This window comes from Perca fluviatilis, chromosome 6 (genome assembly GCF_010015445.1).
Source record: "Perca fluviatilis chromosome 6, GENO_Pfluv_1.0, whole genome shotgun sequence".
Taxonomy (NCBI): Eukaryota; Metazoa; Chordata; class Actinopteri; order Perciformes; family Percidae; genus Perca; species Perca fluviatilis.
The window spans coordinates 22,506,362-22,531,014 of NC_053117.1; the positions used below are offsets into that span (position 1 = coordinate 22,506,362).

Consider the following 24,653-nt stretch of genomic DNA (forward strand, 5'->3'; position numbering starts at 1 on the left):
CGCGAAGGATATAGACTAAAGAGACGGTGACTCTGCAAAATGGTCTCAGAAATTTGCACCTAGATAAAAGAAAATGCCACATATAATATAAAATGAAGTTAATTGGTCACACGTAGCTTGAGCTATTCATCCTCATCATTTGTTGTGTTCTGGGTTCAGAATGATGAAGACAGTAGGAGAACAACTAGACACTAAATAGGATGTAGGCTCTACAGGATGATTTCTTTTTCCCTTGGCAACTACCATGTTTTTTTGTTTTTTTCTCAAATGATGTACAGATTTTTTAGGCATTCTATAATCTCAAATGGCTTGATAAAAGTGCATTTAGCTGCCGTAAATCTCCTCGGACACCTTAGGTTTGGGCTGAGCCCTGAATGTTTACAACATCTGGCTCTGCAACTAGTTGAGCAACTATCACATCTCACTCTGTGTATCTCAACAATGTGACAGTGCTGTTCTGTTTCTAACTTGCCTTCCTGCACTCCTCCATTGATTCTATATAATTTCTCTCTCTCTCTCATACATACACACCTCTCTCCTTCCTGTGCTCATGAAAAACAGACTTACACACACACACACACACACACAAACACACACCGGTGTTACACGGTTGTCGGATATACACCGATTGCAATACTTGCCCACCACCGCCGTTTTGTTTTTATAGAAATTCATTTTTGCTAATCACGTTCATCCAAAAAAAAAAAATCTAATTTGTAACATACTAAGCGTGTTATCAATACTTAAGGTCCAAAGGCAGCAACTGCACCCCTACACTGTGAAACCCATTGTTTCCAATGACTTGCACCGCGCCCCAACTGCGTTTCGTTGCATCGAGCAAAGCGCGATGGTGGAGGATTTGGTGTAGAAGAGAAAAGCACCTATTTGGCAATATTTTTCAGCTGTGCCTGGGTCCACAGCTGAAGCTAAACCAGAGAGGCCAACAATCAAAGTATGCGCTCTACTGATATTGAGCATCATCGGCGAATATCTTTTCCTGTAAAATGTCCGGTGTAATCGATAACACCGGTGTTGTCACTATTTATTAACTGGTAGGAAATTGTCCTCACAGTGGCATGCCTAATGCAAAATACAATAAATAGAAAGGCACTATTTAATAACTTATAGTATTTCTCGATTTATTTATTTTTAATTGTGAATATCATATTCCATCATGCCATGTTATTGAAAACACAGGCTTGTACCTTCAGTGCATTTTAGTCCTTTACCTTTATTTTGAATTTCATTTAATTAAATTGACATGGCAGTTATTAAATGGACATTGTAATAACCACTCAAATATGCCCTGTTTGTGAAAGTCTGAACAGTGAAGGAAGAGGAAAACTACTTATAAAAACTATTTAAAGTCACAATATTAGGCAATGCCTATGTGTGTATGTGATTGTTTTTGTTAATTGCTTTGTGTAAGTAGCCTAGTCATAAATTAAGATTAAATAATTAATTTCCCTTTCCAAACAGCAATTCACCCCAACACCTCATGGAAAGCAACTAGAAAAAGTTTTACAGTACATAGAAAATATATAAACTTTCACCAAAATCTGACCTAACTCCCTATTCAGTTCTGCCAGAGGAATGTTCCAGTAAGACAACATTTCCAATCAAAGTTTTTGCCTCAAAGTCAATTACTTTCTGTCGGGGGGGTCACACAAACAACCACTCAACAATGTGCCACTCAATAAAGCAATCAGTGTTTTGACAAACACAATAATTCAAATTAATTTTTAAGAAATGAAGCACTAAAAAAAGACAGTTGTTATTCTCTGTCAATACACAGTATGGTGGATGTAGGCCTTTTTCCATTTCATTTTTAATGAGTCTTTGCTATCCTTATGGGATGCAATTACAATGCTTGTCACTAATTTACGCATGTTTGTATGTGTGTATGAGCGCCCATGTGTGTCTAGCTGTTTGACTCTCAGTGGTGGTCCATTTTTGTTTCCACCGCACTGTTTGTGCCACTCAATAGCACAGCGCTAAAAGCTGTTATTGTTGTCATTGTGTTGAAGCAGTTTGCATCTCTTATTGTTGTTCACAGTTAATGTTATCTAAAAAACAAGTATCAGTTAGCTTAAAACCCAAACCTGTGAACAGTGGTGGTTTTGAAAGGGGGAGTAGTTACTGTGCAATAGAAGTTAATAACTCAAACTAATATTCAATCTTTTTTCATTTCTGACATATTTGTCTACCACTTGGTGCCAATTCATCTCCACTGTTATTATCCAGTATATGTGTAAGTGCTATTAACAACTTGTCTTTGTTCCTTTCTTTGAAACGTGCTCCTGAAGTGTTATTAAATAACATCCTAAAAGACTTCTTCCCCTGGTTTAGATTTTTCAAGGAAAATTATTAGGTTTTAATCGATATCTTTTGAAATAAAAACTAAATCAGAAAGAGACAGTGTTTTTTATCAAGCCAGCAAAGTCAAAATAATGAAACTTTTCACGAGGGTTTCGAGGTACAGTAGCAATGCCATTGTTGACCTTTTTGTGTAGGAATCATTTGATCATTTGAGGTATGTTGAAGTGTATCAATGAAACATTTATCAATGAAATGGTTACAACATGTCAAACTAGATATATCGACCCCCTATGTGACCACCTTGTTTTTTGTACAAAAAAAACAGGATATGATCAAAAGCGTTTTTTTTTCTCACTTTTTAACATGCACACATACAATATTGTTTGTACACATTAACACAAAATTACATAAATTTGCATTTTTTGCTTAACAAATACAGTACTGTAATGCAATGTATCACTCACATGAACACTGATAATTGCACATTGCTGACTTTATGAATGTGGACATTGCTGGTACTTTAAATCAGTTATTTAATGACAGATAACAAACAAAAATCTTCCATTGAATTAGGGAATGTATTTGGCATACTCAACCTCTCTTTTTCTCTGATTCTCTCTTTCTTTCTCTCTGTCTCGCTCCAACACAAACACACTCACTTAATGCAATTAACATTTTCCCCGAATTATGCACAGGCAGTCAAGGCACAAACACACACACATACACACACACACACACACACACACACACACACACACACACACACACACACACACACACACACACACACACACAGGACTTTTGATTGATTGATCGATTGATTGATTTCTGGATCAAGACGATAAAATAGTAATCCAAAGGATAACATGCTAAAGTAAAATACTATTTCCAGCACGGTCCTTGGTGTTACACACAGGAAACAACAGACAAGAAGCAGACAAACTCAGACTAAAAGGACAGCCACTAACAAGCACATAGATATGTACAGGTACATTTGTGAACACTAATGCATAATCCACTAATCGTTTTGCATGCTTTAGAACCATCCAGACACCCACCCACATACAAGTCCCTTTTGTTATAGGAGGCTGAAACAATTTAACAAAGATATACAATGTTTTTTAGATACAAGGTTTTTCAGAGTTACAAAAACACATCAGCTGACCACGTTTATTTTAAGATGTCTCCTCCAAAATTACCATTATCTCAAACCATTCAAATTGACAGCTATTGTACACAACACTGAAATAATCGTGTTTCTGCCAATATCCCGCAATGACAATCTGTCTTATAATGGCACACAGACACACACACAATAGTGAAACACCCTTACACCCCTCATTTGACTCTAAAGCTCAGGTTCCGTTTTTTATTGTGGGAGTGAATGACATGTGCCATTGAACCATTCATTGCCCTTCCAGCAGACAGACAGAAAAGAAAGGAAGAAAACGGACTCGGGTAAAGGCCTAACCAGACTCCATGTGTGCAAGCCTTTCAACAAGCCAACTGCTACCACAGATTTACATTGCGATCATTAAAGCCACAGCTGACAGCCACTTTAAAAAAAATTGATATTAATCAAACACAACTAGAAGTCAAGGACCCAAAAAACACAGAGCATGTCTGTTTGTTAATGTTTTCATGCTGCGTGATTGGCTATAAACACTTGCTCATTCAATTATAGATCTACGGACTGACAGTAGAGGGGCTTTACTGAGTACTTTGTACATATTCTACCCTTAAAACACATCAGTCCCTTGCTCCTCTCTTCTCTCTAGGTCTTCACAGGGGGCTTGCCATCTGTCATATGGCGCACACATGCAAAGTCAAACACCATGTGCACAGTGTGTACAGTATATGGACACACCCACATAAAAGAAAGAACTGGGAGCAAGCATGCAGTGGTACAAACATTCACATGACAGAACTTTGCAAACGCACACCCACATGCACACATTTTTTCCTCCCTCTGAGCTCATTCATTCCTGTTACAGCAACATAAAAGTTATCAAGCATGCTGTCAGGGGAGAGAGAGAGAGAAATAGAGAGGGGGAGAGAGACAGAAAAAGGGATAGGCTGTGGTGCAACTCTTGTATATTTCTTTTCAATTTCGTTTTCTGGGACATTGGGGCTGTGTACAGTGTGTGTTTATGCTGTGTATCAGTCTCTGTGATTATAGTTTGTATTACTCTAGATATCCAGTTCAACTGCAGTTTAGAAAGGCATTGTGGTGCACTGAAGAAGAAAGGACTTCACAGTAAAAAAGACGCATAAACACATTCATTTAAACATAGGCACATGCAATTGTATGGAAACGCAGATATGGACAGACAATGCAGATCAGTTGTCCATTTCTGCTCATGATTTGGGTGCAGCGGCCAGGGAGTTGCAGTGGTGCCTATCTGCCAGAGCGGGGGCGATTCACTTCATATCAATATGCTTTTTTGGCATGAATGTCATATCGACAGTCTTGCAACAGTGTCCAAATACAATTGGAATGCTTTAGAGAAAACATGAATCTCTTTCTCTCGCTTCTGTATCTGTCATTACTGCGATGCTTCTGCTCTTTAATCTCTTTTTTTCTCCCAGCTGTCTCTTTCTCTGTCTGCTCTCCTCTACCTCCTTCTCTGTCTCTTTGTATCTAGATTTGTGTGCATCTCTCCCTCTGCCTCAACCTTATATGTGTCAAGCTGTATTATCTCTCTCTCTTTTCTCTATTTTTCTCACACACACACACGCTCCACTGTCAGTTTTCTTTCCTTCCCTTCCGCTCTCTCCTTACATCTGGCTCTTATGTAAAATAAGAGGTGAATGTAGCCTTTAGCTAGGCACAAGCACTTCAAAGCCCTTTCATTTTACCCTCTGTCTTTTCATCGCAGGCATGTAGAGTAAGTTTATAACCCCAAATAACCTATTCATCGTATGGTCCTTATCTCTGTCTGATCTCTCCTAGATGCCAGTTGGGGATACAATATTGCTCCAACTGTACTCAAACTGCACGATCTGTACCACGGAGGTTGGAGAGAGAAGCCTAAAGATTATACCACTAAGGGACTGTTCGTTATTTATTTAAGGGGCCACCGGAGGAGATTTGGGACCTTTAGCCAAAATAGACATGACCCTCCCCTCGCCAGTAAAAACAATTATATGACCCTCCAAAACGATTTGGAAAAAAGGCATGACCCTCCCCCAACAATTTATTGATACCTTCTGTACTGGTTTGCACTTGGCAAATATATACAGATTGCGATTGTTTTTTTTTTACACTGACCATGACTTACGTGACTAAACCTCTACTTTCTCATCTGACGCATCCCACTCCTCTGTAATGGTGTGGTGGCCATTTCAGTAGATTTACTCACTAACGTTGTGGAAACACAATAAGCATGGAAACTAAATGCTCACTTCCTGCATTACTTCAAATACTAAGTTACTCCTCTAGTAAACTAGTATTCACATGAAATAAAACAATAAAACATGGAGACCTCCACCCTCTGGACTGAAAAATGTTGGATGAACCTCCGCTCAACAAAGAATAAAACGACATGACCCTCCCCTATTTTCCTCCGGTGGTCCAATGAATACCGAACGGTCCCTAATATCATAAAATAATCTCCCAGCTCAATACTTCCTAATAATGAACTATATATTTCAATTTATTGTGTTGATTAGAAATTCTGTAAAGTAGGTCATCAGGTCTACTAAAGGTCATCATTAATGAACTTTTTAAAACAGACTCAATGCTACTTAGACATAGCTGATGTAGCTGATTTTACAGACTCATGAAATGTTTGTTTTTTAACCAGCTTAGGTTCACAAGCTTTGGTCATGAAAAAAATATTTCTCTTGCTGGAGATAAACAGAGTAAGTAAGATAAATCTCAAAATAAAAACACTCTACCGGGTGTATTTTATGCAGAGCCGTTGCAGGGGGGATGCGAGGCCCTGTGCTAACTTAACATGCAAGGCCCTATTCAGACAGCTATATAGGCTAGTCAAATCCTGTGTGTGTGTGTGTGCTTGTGTGCCGAAATATGTGCCAAAATATTATATATAAATATATATTATTATAGTATTTGTATTTTGGTGGTAAGAGAGATAACAGACTATTTAGCTGTCAGAATAATAGGCCGTCTGACCTACGGCATGGTAGCTCAGCTGCATGTCACTTTATATTCTTTCTATAGCTTTATATAGGGTCCGACTTACTATGCTGGATAAAGTGAAATCTGTTCAAATCGAATCTGATTTTATGATTAGAACTAAGGCTAGTTTGTGGAAAGGCCACATTTACATGTACATTATCATTTATGTATTTAGCTCATGTAGTGTAACAGTCTCTCAGTAAATGCAATATTATATTAAGATTACATTTATAGGACAGGAAAGGCCAGGTTTATTGTGCCTTTTTATGTGACCATAAATCAAAGAGTGAAATCTCGGGAAAAGACATAGACTAGCTAATTAGAGTGAGTAGAGGAAAGAGTTCAAGTATTTGGACAAGGGTGTTGCAAAAATAATCCTCAAAACTTTTCACCTTGTTGGGGAAGACGGTGACTGGCTGCTATTTTGAATGAGTTTGGAAGGTCACTGCACCATTGGAGAGCCAGGAGAGGGAATAGATGGTACCGTGTGGAGCCCTGACCAGCCAGGCAAAAGTAAAAGAGAGCAAAGAGGTCTGTAGTGGCAGAACACAAGACACTGGCTGGCATGTATTGCTGGATAGTTGCCTGGAGGGAAGGGGCTACAGATCTTTTCACAGTCTTGTGTGCCAGCACCAGGATTTGGAATTTGATACAAGCAGCCATGGGCAGCTGGATGCATATATTATCTCTGTCTGTCCATGTTTGTGTTTGTTGATACATCATATCCCAACTAACTCACCTCATTGCTTATGAATTCCTTATGCGGTGTGTGTGTGTGTGTGTGTGTGTGTGTGTGTGTGTGTGTGTGTGTGTGTGTGTGTGTGTGTGTTTGCAAACGTGCATGTAAAGTTCATTTATCCATACATGGGGTTTGGATAATGAAGCACAATATTTTTCCAAACCAATAATATAAGGGAAATTGATAAATGTTTCCATAATAAGCTCAAAGCAGAATATCTGACTAGTTTGTGTCCATAATAATCATGACAGACTAAAAGGTGAATCTGCATAAAGCAATTAAATGTGTAAGGCAAACACAATATCAAATAGCTGGTAGCTTAGTTTCCTATATAGGCATGAAACATACAGCGTGTTGTTTAATCTCATTAAAGGTGTAGACACATTTAGCTGACGGGCGACCGTTGACAGAAAACCCCGTCGATATGATCAGTCGCATCCCCGAGGTCCAAAAAACTGCCACAGAACAGACCAAAAAGATGAGAGGAGACGAGACGTAATACATCTCCATAACAGCAGGCGGCACTAATCTGTATTGTTGCCCAAGAAATGAAAACCGGCAGCTGATTGGACAAACGCGTCACATGGGTTTGTTTTCTCCAGAAATTCAAAGCCAGACTGTCATGGCGGCCGTTCAGAATACGATCTCATATTGTACTAAAATAGTTCACTGAAACGTGTTTCTGAAAACATTTTAAGCGAGAAATAGGCCATGCAGTTGCTGAATCTGTCTTCCTTTCAGCTCAACAAAGGTCAGTTTAAAAGATTTTCATCAGATTTTGAGAGACTCTAGTCACCTCATCCCGCTCGTCATTTCCGGGTGAGTCCCAACTGCCCTGCCGCCGACCAAACATGTCTGGTCGGCCAAAATGAACGCCGACAGTCCCTCAGACTGACGACGGCACGGGACACACCGAACAGATTTGAGTCACTGACCTCGCCAGACTGTCCCATGGCCGATAATCGGCCTGGTGTGTCAGCGCCCTAAGATGACCACTATGATCTCTTCCTTCTCAATGCAATGGAATTTTCTGTATAAATTATTCAATTAATTACTTTTAGTTAATCACTCTAACCTTCCATTTCATGCATGTGAACTACTTTCTATTGTTTCTCACTCTGTCAGTGAGGGAGCTTGCACTCTCTTTCTCATCGAAGTAACTCTGATAGAGTAATGTATAATTATGGAGTTCCCCACAGTCGCTCCATAATTCATCCATCTCTCTTTCCCTCCCTCCTTTCATTGCCTTTGCCCATCTCCCTGTCCTGCCCACTGATTTGCATTTGTCTGCGTCTGTCTCCACAGGCTCTTATATCCTTCCTCCATTTTCCAGAGATTTGGAAGCAGCGCAATACATCGATTAAAGAATCTCTTTGTCCCTCTTTTCAGTCTCCATTTCTACTTTCCTTCTGAAATGCACATCCCTAACTTACTCTCTATAAACCAAAATAGTCCCTTTTCTTAATTTTATTCCTAGCCATTTGTCACTCAATTCATTCATTCCTTCCCCCTTTCTCCTATATCTCTGTATACAGCTGCAGCTAATTGTGCAGTTGTTTCATCACTCAACATGGGGCTGTCTGAGACATAGAAAAATGTACGATAGCAGTGTGGAATATCTTTTAATGGTAAATGGTGTAAACATTTCTTAATACTATGTTTAATATATGACACTATGGGGTTATATTTAAATCACCAGTTTTCTGTGTAAGTGTGGAACACCATACAGACACACTCAAAATCAGCACATGTGGTTCCCCATTAATAATACGGTCCATCATTGGGTCAGTCAATTAGAAGTAAACACATATGCCCCAGCCCATCTTGTCAGGCCAATCACTGTAGTGTTTAGAGTGACAAATTGGAGTGACTGAGTTCCAACACCCCCAAATGTTTTGTCAAAATCTGATCAGATATTACTGTTTGTGGGTTGGAGAGATAAATAGCACAATGATTATCCATAGTCACCTCCCCAATTTCATGATTGAGGACAATCAGCCAGCCAGTCTGTGTGGGAAGTGTCAACAGCTGAGAAACAGTAAAATTGTACTCATCACATTTAATTATGATGACAAATAAAATCAGCTTTCTGCCACATAGTATCTCCTTCTAATAACGATGATGTGTATGCACAGACATGAAAGCACATTGACGAACAGAAATGCTTGCACCCCACTTACACACAAACACCTGTGTGCAATTGACTATTGAGACACCAAGTGGGAAAATATCACATCTGCCGTGTACACAGGCCATGAAAACAGAAACTCACCGAGCCATTAGCAGTGAAAAACAACCAATCCATTTTCTTAATATGATTAAAGCATTGACAAATGGGTCATTACCCTAGCTGACAAAGAGAATGTGAAAAAGATAGCAAGAGAGAGACTGGGGATAGTCAATTTTTATATACATACAGAATAAAATGCTGTTTGTGTTTGTGTCTCTTTTTGGAAAGTGGCTTCCAGTGGTTTGCATTAGAATATGTTACAAGGCCAGAAATCCCACTAAATCTGGAGAAAGGAAAGTGTAGAGAAGTGTGGGAGGAGGGAAAGAGAAGGACGTAGACCTGTCCTGGTGAAGTTATAGCAGTAAGCAGCCCCAGGGCTGTAAACAAAAGAGCTGTGGATTTTCCCAGGGGATATCTTCATCTCCTCGACATTACAACAGATAGACCTCGGACACAAAGATATATACAGGGCCGGTTCTCTTTGAATGGATTGAGGGTGGATGGAGGGAGGAATAGCCGAAGGAGACAAGAAACCAAGAAATAAGAAAGAGGATAAACTGTTGCACTGTGAGCCAGAGAGATGCAAAGCCTTTCACACCAAGATTGATCCTAAAGTGCACTTTATTTTGATCTGTACCTTTTTTTTTTTTTTTTTGGGATAAAAACCTTTGACCCATGAACAAAATCTTAATTCATTTCACAGCTGCATGAGCCACTGATAATTTAGAATGGCAAGGAGCATAGAAAAAAACCAAGAGATAACACATGGCAGAAAACTGCAGACAACCTGGAGAATATGGATGGTGGGTGTGTACAATATGTGATTAGCTTCAGGAGAAAAAAGAGACCTAATACTAAACGTGAGTAGGCAGCAGGAGTGAAAAAAATGAGTACAGTTACATTAATGCTATAAAGTTCTGCTCCCAATTCATGGAGCACAGGAGGAGGTTGCCTACAGTATGTTGAGATGTTTCACTTTTTCTGCAGATTTTTTGTTAATAAATTCATGAATTCACATCGGGCTTGGTGTGAAAGATAAAAACAGCACCTTTTTTATTTTATATTATTTTGGACTGAATTGAGGAGAATTAAATGTGGAACAGATACTTAAGCTATGGAATAAAATGAAGACAAATAGATAGATTAAATGGAAGAGAGGCAGGGCATATAAAGAGGTACTTGCCAATCAAACATTGCCATGAGCACTTTGCTAAAATACTTGTACAATATTGGTTTTCTTCACAGTACATCACAGGGATTTATGTTGATGCTCTTTTTTACATCTTAGATCTTGTATTTGCTGAGAATTATACATGTAAAGTTAATTTGTATTGCTGCTTAGATGTATAATGCAGTTTTAAAGCAAAAGATAAGGGAATAAAGTGTGGATGGGTAGAAGGGGAAGTGCAGAATATTAGGAGAGAATGAAGTAGGCACTAGAGGTAAAGGTGCATATTATACAGTTTAATTGGATTTAGCAAACAATTGAGTTGATGGATGGATAAATGATTAGATGGATGGAGGGGAGGAGAAACATGAACTAGACCACAATGATCTATTGGAGTAAAGGATTTAGTTGAGTATGGATTGGTGGCAAAAGGTGAATGAAGGAAAAAAGAATAGAGGGAGGAAATGGGAGGGAAGCAATGCTAAAAAGGACAAGCTAGAAAGATGGTGGTGTAAAAGAAGGAGTTATTTAAAAAAAAAGGAATCGAATAAGGCAAGTAGGAAGTGTGGCGAAGTAAAAGTTTACAAGAAAGAGAGAAAAAAGAGACAGGGAAAGAGAGAGATTGGAATTGAAAAAAGGGAGAAAGCGGCATTCTTCTGGGGAGTATGATAACAGTTAGGTGCAGTAACTGGATAAATATTGTGGTAAAGGGTCCTGAATTGAGGGGCAGTTGAAGGGAATGAGGAGAGGAGGCACAGATACAGTTACAAAGAAGACGGAAAAAAAGAGGCTGGATGAAAGAGAGGATGTATACATCTCCAGGGCATAAAGGCTGGAGCTAGCTAGGAAAAGATGATGTTAAATGTGACAAGATGAAGGGACTAAAGGGGGTCCATTAAATGTTAATGGAAACAGGGTACAGGGTAGGGAGATGTACTGAGGGCAGGAATAAGAACATATTGTGTTTGCGAAAAATCATTGGTCTGGTATTTTCAGCTACATGAAGTGCCAGGAGTCACAGAACTTACAAGAGAAACAAAGTCAAAAAGGGCATGTTACTGTATCTTTTGCTCATTCTACCTCCCTGACCACATTAATGCAAGTGCTAATTCCCTCAAGGAGTGTACAGTATATCAGCAAGCCAACAGTCCACACAGGCACACACAGAGGCGTACACAGAGCAGAGCATATTTTCAGCCTGTCAGTGGTGTGAGTAAGCATCTCTCTCTGCCACTCAGTGCTTAGCTGTGTATGGCACAATGCATGGCAGCAATTTGGAGCTGTGGATCTGGAACAAAACATGAAACAATACACAGGCACAAGTAGGTCATACATACATACACACACACACACACACACACACACACACACACACACACACACACACACACACACACACACACACACACACAAAAACACACACACACACACAAACACAGAGTCCTAGACATGGAGATACACTCTTGGCTATGACAGTGTTGTGGCCGTTGGACTCTCTCTAGCTTTTTTTTTTTTTTTTTTTTTTTTTTTTTTTTTTTTTTTTTTTTTCTCTCTCTCTGTCAATGGATTTCTGATGAAACTAAACACTTGATTATGATTATGTACTTATCTTAAAGCCAGCAGATACTGAATGTATTTTCATTCAGCTTATTGAACTTTACATAATGGGATTCTTCTCTCACAAATTGAGCTGTCCCTGTTCCTGTCAGCTAAGCCATAACCTGAAAAAGCTGATGCAAATGGAAAATTGCCCTTTGCTAGACATGTTCTTGATGCTGGATGACAATACCGGATAAACCATAAACCCTTTGTCTCTCCCATTTTTACCGTGATAGCTTTCCCTTTAACATCTTTGTTTGTATTAGATCATTGTAGGCAATGTTGCAAATCAACAAGCAGGACTGCTTCATGGCAATATTGTATTAACAGGATTGCTGCCCTAAGGCTTCTGTCAGGTATTTAATTCATAAGCTACAGAGAATTCTAATCTCTTTTTCTGTTTTGTAAAAGTTTCTAATACTATCAAACACTGCTGATTGCAATTTCAACTGAAAGAATTGTTATGTAGTGAACACATACTGTATATACACTATACTGGTCGGGGGAAATAGTAAACCGGTTAAAGAGCAAAGATACCAACATGTCCAGGTAAGATGTCTGAGGTTACATACACAGCTATCCAAAACGTGACAAACACTACCTTTACTACAGTAAAACTGTGCACTTACTGTTTTTCAGAAAGTAATGGAGGTGGAAGCAATGGAAACACTACTTGCATTTGTATTTATAGATGATGCAGGTGCATAACAAGCCAGGACATCCAATGTTCTTTGTTATTACATACCTTTAGTTTTTAACTTTTTTTCTCATTACATAAACTACTACAGGCAAAATAAAATGATAAATCTATTGAAGCGAACTGCTGATTTTCATTCCTTCTTGTTTACAAAAAAAAACTGGTATGTTATGAAATAAAAATGCTCATGTGAAAGAATTTCACTCTTTTCTTTTAAGAAACTATTGAATGCTGTAATGTGAAGTCACTTAAATTATACAAACTGTAAAGATGAAAAGTTTGTCATTTCTGTATTGGTGTTTGACGCTAGCGTTTTTACTCTCAGTGTGTTCTGAGTGACAGTGTGTGTTATCTAGATGAGGATTGTTCATAGTGTTTGAGTCTGTTTTGAGACGTGTGAAGAGTTGTGTTGCTAGGAATGAGTTTTGCAGGTGATTTGAACTGTTTAGCTCAGGTGACTGTTGGTAATGCAACTTCAGTTGTGACCACTGTTGTTTAGCAATCGAAAAAAAGCAGGCCATTTTGTTACCACTGTTTATTTCTGCTGTGCCATGCGAAACACACTCTATTGATGACACTTCCCTGATTACAATTGTTTCGCTATAAACTGGTTACAATGCATGCCGGTTCGCTATATAGCACCAACGTTCCAAGAAACCTAAATGTAACCACTTCAAGAACCAGAGGAAATTGGTGCAAAAGGGGTGTCTTTGGCTCTAACAATATTGATATGTTTTTTGCATATCTATGTCAATTTACTCGATTTGAATGTCTTCTTTTGCTTGGGATACCCGATTAACCTTTTTTGGCTGGTATCGCCCAAGTGATAGTTAAAGGCATATTAAATTATAGATTATGGATAATGTGTCTATTTAAAACTGTGTTGCTAGTGTATTATCTTATGTTTAACTTACTCAAAAAAGGTTCTACAGCTACAGGCATACAGACACTCTTTTATTGGTTTTCTTCAGATATTGATGTCCTTGCTTCCTGCCCCTCTCTCTTTCTTCTCCTTTCCATCCCCAGTCACTGAAACTAGAGGACTGGGTGTCAGTGTGATAAAGTGTGTGTGTGTGTGTGTGTGTGTGTGTGTGTGTGTGTGTGGTGGGAGGAGAGATGCTTGGAGAGACGCAGATAGAGAGAAGAATCGGTCACACCTGGGTGCAGGTGAAGTGCTTGCAGTCTATTTCTTCTGACAGACGACAAGCTGGAGAGAAAGCTCAATAACATGCTCTGTTGCAGACAACACATGTACAATGCACACTGACATACAGAACATACATAAAAAATGTCGGTGAATGTAAACAAGACCAGGGTGAGGTAGTGTTTGAATATTTTTTGAATATATGAAAAATGTAGAGAAGCAGTTGAGTCATCTCATTTTACAAGTTGTTGAGTTCCCAATAGAGTCATTTGCAAAGTCTGGTGAGGAGATGGAATACCATTCAGGCATGATGACCTCCCAGCAAAATGAATTAATAACTAAACATAGAGCAGATAACTTATTAAGATATTAAACAGATGAGTCCCACAGTAACCCAGCCTATACTCTTGAATGTGTAGGCTACATGTTTGTATGACTTATGACATGTATATCCCTCAACAAAAAAAACCTCTGCAGGACTGCTTGACAGGCCTTACCTGCTTTAGTGAGATTTATCCTGGAATGATTTATTGTGAGTCAGTAAACTGCTCATGTACAGCAGGGGTTTAGATATGTGAGTGTGCCGGTGTGTGGGCTGGCGATGATGGTGGTGGTGTGTGAGTGTTGTTTAGTAGGCGGTTATAGTTCCGGATGATAGGTGAAAAACTCTGAATGGCGACATTTTGTATTTGTTTGCTCACCTCCTACACACCTCTCTTTCTCTAGCCTATATATGTTTTTGTAGTCCAACTGCAGTCACTGTGGGTTGTTCTTAAAACTGTTTGCAAGTGTTAAAAAGGGTTTAAGGAAAACAATATCCATCTGGACAGCTTCACATTGAAAACCTTTCATAATGTAAGCAAAGTGTGTTCTCTTGGGTACTGTCAAACTCTTCAAAGTGATTACAGACATTTTGCTGCACCAGCACCTCTAGCTTTTTCACTCTCATTTAACGGTTGCCCACTTCAGAGTGATGTAACATTGGGCTGGGTTAATGCAACTGGCCCTTTAAGTCATTAGCAAAAAGCATTAATGAGCCTCATGCTTAGAACCCCCTGCAGATTTAACAGTGTGTGATGTAGAGGGGATGAGGGCACTAATTCTCCAAAGTGCCCTAATAAGTAGAGGATTAGCAAAGCCTTCCATTAGCCAAAGCCTTGATGATGCTAAGCTAATGTGCTATAGCTGGACTAGAGCAATGCGGCTAAAGCATTAGTTAGCATGACTGCAATAATAAGGATATGGAATCTGAATAATGTAGCTTATAATACATGCCTGGCCTATTTAGCTCAAATATTCAGAGAAATGCAGACTCACTCAATGTACGCAATATAAATCCACAGGTGTACCTTCCCACACACACCCACAGGCATACTTATGCTCAAACATGTAGGTGATAGTAGATAGAAGATGAATCCTGGGCTCATTGGTTTGAAGGATAATGGCCATGACTAAGCAATATGCTGAGACTTAGTGAAGTTTAATCATATATTGTTATACTTTAATTAATTCCTCAAAATGTGGACTTGCACAATGGGGAGTAAGATTGAAACTGCTTCAGCTTTGACTCATTAATCATCTACATCAATGCATGAGGAAATGGTTGCCTGAAATAACCCTTTAGCTATTGCTAAAAAGAAAAAACGTTCCTAACAATGTATTGCCAATTAACTGCAGAATGGGGTTTGTGGTGATATATTCATCTATATATACATATCTATTGCATACAAATTAGATTTATGTCACCAAACTGCTTAAGACTTGTGTGACAACTGAAAAAATGTCCCTTATAAAATGTGGCTTTTTGAGTGGACCAACTCCAGCGTTCAAGATAATTAAAGTGTCTTCAACAGTGGAATGAATTTAGTTTAAGGGAGACTTGTACATCTTAAAAGTGATGTATCCAAATTAAATCAGTAATGCTTGAAATATGTAATTAAACAACAAAAGCAATTAGGCAGACACTATGCTGTGCATCATTAATATGCAGATAAACACACACATGCTTGTATTTGTTTGATGACAATTCATCTTCACAAAGCACTTTGATATCCAACTCATGTAATATAGCTCTTATAATCTCTCTGTCTCACAAACATGTGCACATACAATGTTTTATTCTGCTTTTCTCAGCACTAGGAATCTGTCTTCTCAAGCTTTTCTTTCTTGGAAACTTTCTTTTCTCTTTCTTTCTCTGGCTTTATTTTTGCAGTGTCGACAGATTAGTGTGTGGCTTTATACAGGCTGACTTTGTGTTCTTTAGATTGTGCTTTTTTCTATTGTACATTGCCATTGCACCACTTGTGTGTGTATCTGTGTGTTTGTGTTCACTGTACTGTCTTTAAGCTTTTTTCCCACTACTTTTTGTTTTACCCAGTGTCTCTGTGACAGTGTTTTAGCTAGAAGTGAAATAAACTTCTAAGTCCGGTGCTTAGCACACAGTGATGTGTGACAAAATGTGAGTGGCCATGTGGGTAAAAGTAATGGAAGAGCAGATTGAGGGAGGAAAAGAAGTGTGCAAAAATCAAAAGATGGCTGGAGTGAGGTGGGGAAAAAGGAAAGGGGGCTGTTTGTGTCTCCATGACGGATAACAAAAGATGGGGGGTGGAGGGGGGTGGTGGAATAGAAAAGGTGTTTAAGAGGGATGTTAGAAAGGAGGTGGAAGAGGCAGGCAGATGACTCCAAATTGAGGACATTGTACAATTCAGTGGCGCTTTAAGGCAACTAAAATGAAAATCACTGCAAGACTGCAACTTTGAAATGATTGGGGCTGATAGGTAAGCACTCAGAGGGGCTGTTTTGGACAAGAGGGGAGATAACAGGGGAGTGGGTTGAGAGGGTAGGAGGTAGAGGTGTTTTTGACAGAACTAGAGGTCTAGCAAGGATGAAAAGTGGAAGGGAGGTGAACTAAGCACAGATAGTGTCTTAGAGCTGAGAAACATTTAAACTAGATCACAAACAACTGGAGGATTGTGGATAGTATCTCTGGCAAGAAGGGCATCTTTTACAACATGGTTTTATAATACAATTATGAATTCACTTTTTACAGAATCATAGTCAATGTTCGACAATAGACTGCTTTATATTGTGTTATTGTTCATGAAGTAGCCTGGAGGTCAATCAATAATGTGGACATTGACACAACTTTGCTACAATCCAGGCTGAAGACTTGACTTAACTTTGATTCAGTAGCTAGAATAGGGATTTCTGTCAGCAGATGTTTGCATTTGTCAGTATCAAACAACAAATAGTCCATCAAAATAGCACACAAGAATTGAAAGACACTTAAGTTTTATTGGAAGGTGACACATCAACCCCTCTTCTTTACTACTTTTATCATGACATGTCCATGTCTCCATCCATTGATACAATAACTCACAGTCCTCTATGTGACAGCTTCAGCTGAGTGTTTTCAGGCTCTTGAAGTCTTGCCTGTATTTACTGACAATGGAGTAGTGCAGAAATAAAGTCTCTTTTGTGTTATAGATTTTTTTAATAGGTTTTTACATGTAGCCCACGATATGTTCTTATTCTGCTGATATATACCTTTACCTATACAGTATATGTATACTTCTTTATCCAGTTTCCTCCCTCTCTGTTTTCATGTCTGTCTGTTTCTAGTTACCACAGAGCAGGTTGTGTATGACTGTAACATCTTTGGTCCTTAAAATAACTATGCAACGCATGTGGAAACATGCAGGAACAGCTCGCTAAAAATTGTCCCTGTCTCTTTAGTTGGTGCTGCAGTGTGGTGACCTGTAGAATAACAATTATTTGCCTTTTTGCACTCTTACCACAAATAATTAATATGATCACAACTGTGACTTGGTACTGCCTACAGTCGTAACGGATATTTTTACCACTGGTGATTCTTCACCAAAGCATAATTTTCCTTGTATGCTTGGAAAAATAACATGTTTCTCTTTTATTTTTGCTCTTTCTTTCTCTGCTGCCTCCCTCCTTCCCTCCATCCAGCCTGTGAGCTGATGAACCGTGGTATCCTGGCTCTGGTCAGTTCAATCGGCTGCATGTCTGCGGGCAGCCTTCAGACTCTGGCCGATGCCATGCACATCCCCCACCTCTTTATCCAGCGCTCCCCAGCGGGATCACCTCGCTCCGCCTGCCCGCCAACCGGTCGCATCCCTGGAACAGATGACTACACCCTAATGGTCCGCCCACCCGTCTATCTCAATGAGGTCATCATGCAAGTGGTGTCTGAGTACAGCTGGCAGAAGTTCATCATCTTCTATGATTCTGACTTTGGTAAGGAAATAATCAACTAGGCAATCATTAATGCCAATATCTATTAAGAATACTAATATCTATCTATCTATCTATCTATCTATCTATCTATCTACCTACCTACCTACCTACCTACCTACCTACCTACCTACCTCTAGGAGGAGTTAAATTTTTTTTGTATCCTTCTCCATCATGATTTGATTTTAGGGGTTTTGGAAAAAATCGATTCATGTAAGAATCACAATTTTTATCTTCTAAGATTCTGAATTGAATCACAACTTCCAAAAATCGACACACATACCTAGATATTGCCTAATATCTCATTGAATTGTCATGATAAAGTAATGGACTTGTTCCAGAAAGTGGCAGCAATGCAACATTGTGGATGCCAGCTGCCATAAAACTTCAGTGAATAAGAAGACTAGTTCCATTTACCTTGGAACTCGGAAGCCGAAGCTGGAAATGACGTCACACCCGAGTGGTGAATACAAGTCGGACTTTCATTGTTTTCATTAGCTCTAGCCAGGTTAGCCATTATTAGCAATACCAGTTTTTGTGCATACAAACAGCGTAACAACATTGTCCACAGATGGAATATGGACAGCACTGTGTGTACGACTGATTTAGTGAGACACAAATAACTCAGAAGTGCTTATAACTGTATGTTACTACAACTTTCACAACTGTTGATACATGGAGCAGCCATGTTGGATTTTTAGCTTGGGTAGTCGGTGGTTGCCCGAGTTCCGAGCTCGGAAATCCAAGGACAGGGGGCGTGTTTCCGACTTTGACCTTAGAAAATCCAAGTTACGAGTACAAATGGAACGCACTATGAATGAGACCGGAGCAGATAATGTCAGCGTCCCCTTTAGCACAATAGCACTATCGTGAATGCCGATGTTCTTACCATGTTGTTTCCATGAAAATCATGATAATCTCCATAATCCATTTATGAGTTGCGATACACAGCCGCAGTTCATCCATTTTTTCCGCCAGTGACCGTACATTGGCAAGGATAATGCTGCGTAGTAAAGCCAATAAGGAGTTTTAGCCTAGCCCTTAGCCCTCCGTCTTTTCTTTTGTCTTTGTTCACAGTCTCAACACGGCCTGCGAGCACTTCCTATTGACTGAGCTGGTTTAATAGCCTCCGTCAGTGTTGTAATACTCATTTTTACTCTTTCTTGGCTCGGTCTCAGACAAACAGGACTCAAGAGTTTATATCACTTAACTGCCTGTGCATTGTCTGTATTTATTTGCATACATTAAGGCCGGTTACACACTGCACGCATCTCGCGAGCGTGGCGTTTCTGTTGCGTCTCAGCTGCGTGTGTCAGCTGCGTGGATTTTTCTGTGTCCTACATACCAGAAGCGTGTCTGACGTGGCGCTGCTCCTGCTGCTAGGTACAGGGAGGGCTGATCTCGGGACATAGTGCCAACAGATTCAAACTCTGAAAAATGGGTACGTGGGCTGTCTGAACAACTTAGTGTAGCTGTAAAGAGCCTATATAGCCTATCTGATGTTGGACCGTCACTCAGAACACACACTACGTTGTTATCATAGCCTATCCTACCATTTATATATAGCCTACTGATTTGATTAAAGCAAGACAACGTCGGCAGTATTGACTGCAAAATATGTTACAGAATATTTCGTTCTGTATGACAGGTGCAATATTTATATATTAATATATATTTATATCTACATTGATGTCAAAACCTAGACTTTCAAACATCAATATGTCATTTATTAATATGTATTTGTGTCTAAATGACATATAAACATATTTGTCTATTCTATTTTGCCTGGAAACGCTTCCAACACACTCGCGTTTCGCGTGAAAAATAGGCGTCGGTTCTATTTCTAGCAGGCACGCGTCTCAGGCGCATCTCGAGCCGCGCCTGAGACACGCGTCTCACGCCGGCAGTGTATAAGCTCTAACCTGTTAACATGGGAGCCGAAATATAAACGGACACGCCACGCAGCTGACACGCTCACGCGACACTTCCAGTGTGTAACCGGCCTTAACGTTAGCAGAACTGCTCCCTCACGTAGGTGTGAGAGATAGAGGTGTGACAGCAGAGTCTTTTATGAAAAAATACATATAGACTGCTTTGCCTGGCTGGCCATAAGCGTGCTTATTTTGAGTTTGAATAGACAGTTGCAGATCAAATATAATTTTTTACCAAGTCAATGCAAGTTTAACGTGAATAAATGCTCCCTTTTGTCTTTTTGCCTTTGCATGTTAACATTATTGCAGTCGGTTGATAAAACATTTTTCAAATATAAAAACTCCATGATCTTATACACTTTTCACTCTGCTTTCATGCCATGATTTGCCACACCACATTTAAACTAGCACAGCGGACTGATTTTCAGTATTATACAACTTTAATTAGCCTTTTTGGAGGGAGCCTTAGACCCAAGATATTCAGTGACAATGACTTCTGCAATTGCTGAGCATCTTACAACAAATAACTTGAAACTACATGTGAGATACAGGTTATAACTCAATTTTGACCAAATATGAAGTTACTGCGTTTTGCCTTTGTTGGGCAGTGGGTCTGTGAAACTGATGTTGTGTGAATTTCAAATGTATCTAATGTAATGGTATCGATGTTTTCTCAGCATGGTAGGACATTAGAGAGCTAATGGATGTATGGTTAAGTCAGAAACATTGCTCTTTCTTTGTCTCTCTCGCTCTCTCTCTCTTTCTGCAGGCACACACAGCAAACACAGGCAGATATGGCATATGCACAGGAACACAAAAAAGACCACACACACACACACACACACACACACACACACACACACACACACACACACACACACATACACACACATCTGTATCTTTATGCATCTTAATGCTGGTGACACATCAGTCTGCATCCGTGTGTGCATGCTGTCTCATTTTACCCTGCTTCTCTATCCCTCTCTGTCTTTTCGTCCTCTCTCTTTCCAGTCCATTAACTTTAACATTAGACTAGAAACATCCTTTGTCCCTTTTATAAAGTGCCACTCTGTTTCTACAGTCTCGTAGCTTCCTCCTACAGAAATATAACTTTGCTTTTTTCTGTGTGTGAATAGGTGTGTGCATAATGTGTCTGTGTGTGTGCATGTTGCCTGTGTGTCTGTCATATTTTGTCCTTTTTGAGCCCAACCTATCATCATGTCTAGTTACACAGCTGTCCCTTTCTTTGGAAGTAGGGTCACAAACTTAATCAAACTCACATAAAGCACATGCCCTGTCAGTTTACGCCACTATGCTGCCAAGAGCCTGTTTAGGTCGGGTGTGCATTTCATAACCCAAGATTGACTGGATGTCACTATACTGTAGTCTCTCTCTTACTTTCCCCTCATGGACCTGCTCCACCTTCAGTGCTCTGGCACTTTTATGTGTAAAGGTAATTTAACTGAGTCAAAGTGGAATCCACTGCTGGTGCTCCTAATGGGCAGGAACTTTAAGCATTTTTGCATTTTGGATCACCCCCTAATGAGTGATGTAACACCAGATATTTTGCTAGCTAATGGAAAACACTAGCTGTGACATTACTCATCGGTGGGTGGACAGAAGTCTAACATGCCTAAAAGTTTCAGCTTATAGAAAACAGTGTGATGGTTTTCTGTCTTAGCTGATTCAGTGTTGATTTAATCCTTATAGCCATAATGGGGCTCCATCTCACTCACTGTAGTCAATTAACACAATTAATGTGTTGTATGCATTGATCTCCAGTGGGATCTCTGCAGTGGAATTGTTTTGCAATGCACTCTGCAGGCTCGAGCTTAATCTTCCAAGGCATTAAAGCATTGTATTAGTGTATTGAGTATGTGCTATAAAAATCAGTTCTAACTAGCGAGCTCTATCAAGCAGTTCAAATTGGATTAATATTGAATAGTGGCTAATGTGGCCCTACTGGAAGTGCTAGTCCCACACCTTAGAGCCCCACAAGCACTGCATGGGCAACAATGTAGTATCAATATGTTCATAAATGTATTTAGAAATCTAGTCACAAACACATTCATCATGAGGCGCTGAATCTGGATCTGACAGCATCTCTCCTTAATCATAGATTGTTAGCACATATTTGTTTTAATATAAAATGTGTTTGCTTACTGCAAGTTGTTTGATCGAACCAACATCTGCAGGATTTTATTGATTGAGGCCTTTTCCCATACTGAAGTCTGAATCATCTGATGTGGTTTTTGGTTATTTTTCTTCTGCACCAAAGTTCTACACTACTGGGAAGCCTCCAATACACACTACGGATTCAACTTCTTTAAAGTTGCATGCAAATTAACAACTATATTCATGCCTGTTGGGAAAAGGAATTTACTCTGACCTTAACCTAACCCTAATCAAGACTGAATGTAGGAACACCATTTTTTTCTCTTGCTAGACAACCTTCAATCAACTGGTTTAAATCCAAAATGTGTCCCCTAATGGGGTATAGTTCACACTAAGATATTTACACAATAGACCCCCACACACACACACACACACACACACACAATTCGTCCACCACTTAAATCCCTCTATCCCCTCTGTGCTCTGTGACCACTGATTCAGCACATGGATCCTCTGGGTTTTGGCAGTGCTGTTCTCTCAGCCACAGAAGGCCCTTTATAGATATCACCATTGTTCCCTAATGGCCTCACCCCCTGCTTAAGGAGAGAAGGGAGAAAGAAAGAGCGCAAAAGAGAGAGAGAGAAAGCAAGAATGTGAGGTAGAGAGAGACAGAGATGGCCTTTTAAGATGATAGCAATGTTCCCAAAAGGCCTCGCCTCTGTACAAGGAGAGTTCTTTAGAGAACAGACAGTCGAGTGTGTCCTCTTAAATGAAGCTACTACGCAACTGTCCCAATCCCTATTTTCAGCTCTACTGGTGCGTTCCGGACACTGTGAACACATGTTTTCTCTCTATTATCTCTCTCTTCCTCCTCTCATAGTTTATCCTTCTCCCTCTCCCTCCATCTTCCATTCTTTACTGTTATTCTTTTTTATGACTCCTACTCTGTTTTCTTTCCCTTTTTTTCAGTCTGTCCTCAGGTGTCTTGTATTTACGTATATTAAAAATGTGAGTGACAAGTTACTGTTACCTGCTCAGGGACATTGCCCCATAATCCAGTCAGAACCCCAGCAACACTGGCCTTGTTGAGCAAATGTGGGAAGTACCACTTAGTGGTAATAACACTGTTGACATTAAGATGATTTGTTTTGTTTTGCTTTTAGCCAATGACAAGAGGCGCCTGAGGCACAATAGTAAAAGGTTATAGGCAAATGAAAGAGCCGTTTTAAAGTGTGATGCTCGCTAGGTTGCCAGTCTTTTATTAGGAGAGAACAATAAAAGTGCTGATATTTTAGACAAATGTGCTTTATTTGATAAAAGTGAAAGTAAGTGAAAATGATAAACGGCCTTAAACATGATCATAGGTTACATTTCACTATTCACACAAGTTAAAGTTCTGCATATTATTATGTGAGAAGCGTTGCCTCCACAGAAACAGTTCCGTGTCTCTTGACTAGCTGTTTGTAACATACTGTACGTCAGTTCAATGCATTCACATGGGATACAGCTATTCACCTCACAAAGGAAATATTTGTCACATATTGGCTATAGTGGTCAATGGGGGCAATTCTCTAAAATGTCAGCTAAGCCCTTCATGCCTGTTGTCCATTACCTGCATGCTTAGTGTATATTTTTTTATGGAGTTTGTCATAATGCAGTCCATATATGATGCAGTGTCCTGGATCTGTGCCATGTGCTAAAGTATTGGATTTCCGGTTGTTTCCATGGTTATTAAACATCTTCATCATCATTAACGTCTCTGTCACCTTCCGTAGTGCTTTCTAATGAAGGATGTTTATAATTTAAAGACAAAAATAAATACCTTGAAATATAACTCGTGACAATTTGCTCATTAGTAAGTAATGAGCCGGATGAGGCTCTTTTTTTCCTTCTTTTTTATCTCCCCATAACACGGGGAAAAGTATGAAAATGTCAATAGCTCTGACAGTGTGTGATCTTATGGGTTCATACAAAGAAGAAGAGTGTGTACCGTATTGTGCTTGCCGATGTTACAGTGAAGAGTGTCACCTCACTTGTTGCATCTGCCCCTTTGCAGAGGTGGAAAAGAAAAATATTTGACAGGGCATATCAATATTTTTGATGATAGCCTATACATTTCCTCTTATATGTTTAAAAATACAGAAAATATTAACAAAAAAATATTACTTCCAATATTTTGTAAGGACATGGCTGAAAGCAATAATAACACAAAAAACACAGTGGACCTGTGGTGGCAGTGTGAATGGGCAAAGGAAAGCAAGGTTAATGAGCCAAGGCAAACCTCTGCAAACCCATAGGCCTCATACA

The 24,653-nt window shown here is 39.5% G+C and overlaps 1 protein-coding gene across 5 annotated transcripts in view; it reads left to right on the top strand.

The window, feature by feature from the left end:
- grid2 (glutamate receptor, ionotropic, delta 2) overlaps nt 1–24,653 on the top strand; it is a 631,716-nt gene that overhangs the window by 383,327 nt on the left and 223,736 nt on the right. For all 5 annotated transcript variants that reach the window (XM_039803350.1, XM_039803353.1, XM_039803352.1 and 2 more), the window contains one exon: nt 18,016–18,303. In XM_039803350.1, the coding sequence (XP_039659284.1) occupies nt 18,016–18,303 (288 nt within the window). The remainder of the gene's footprint in view (nt 1–18,015; nt 18,304–24,653) is intronic.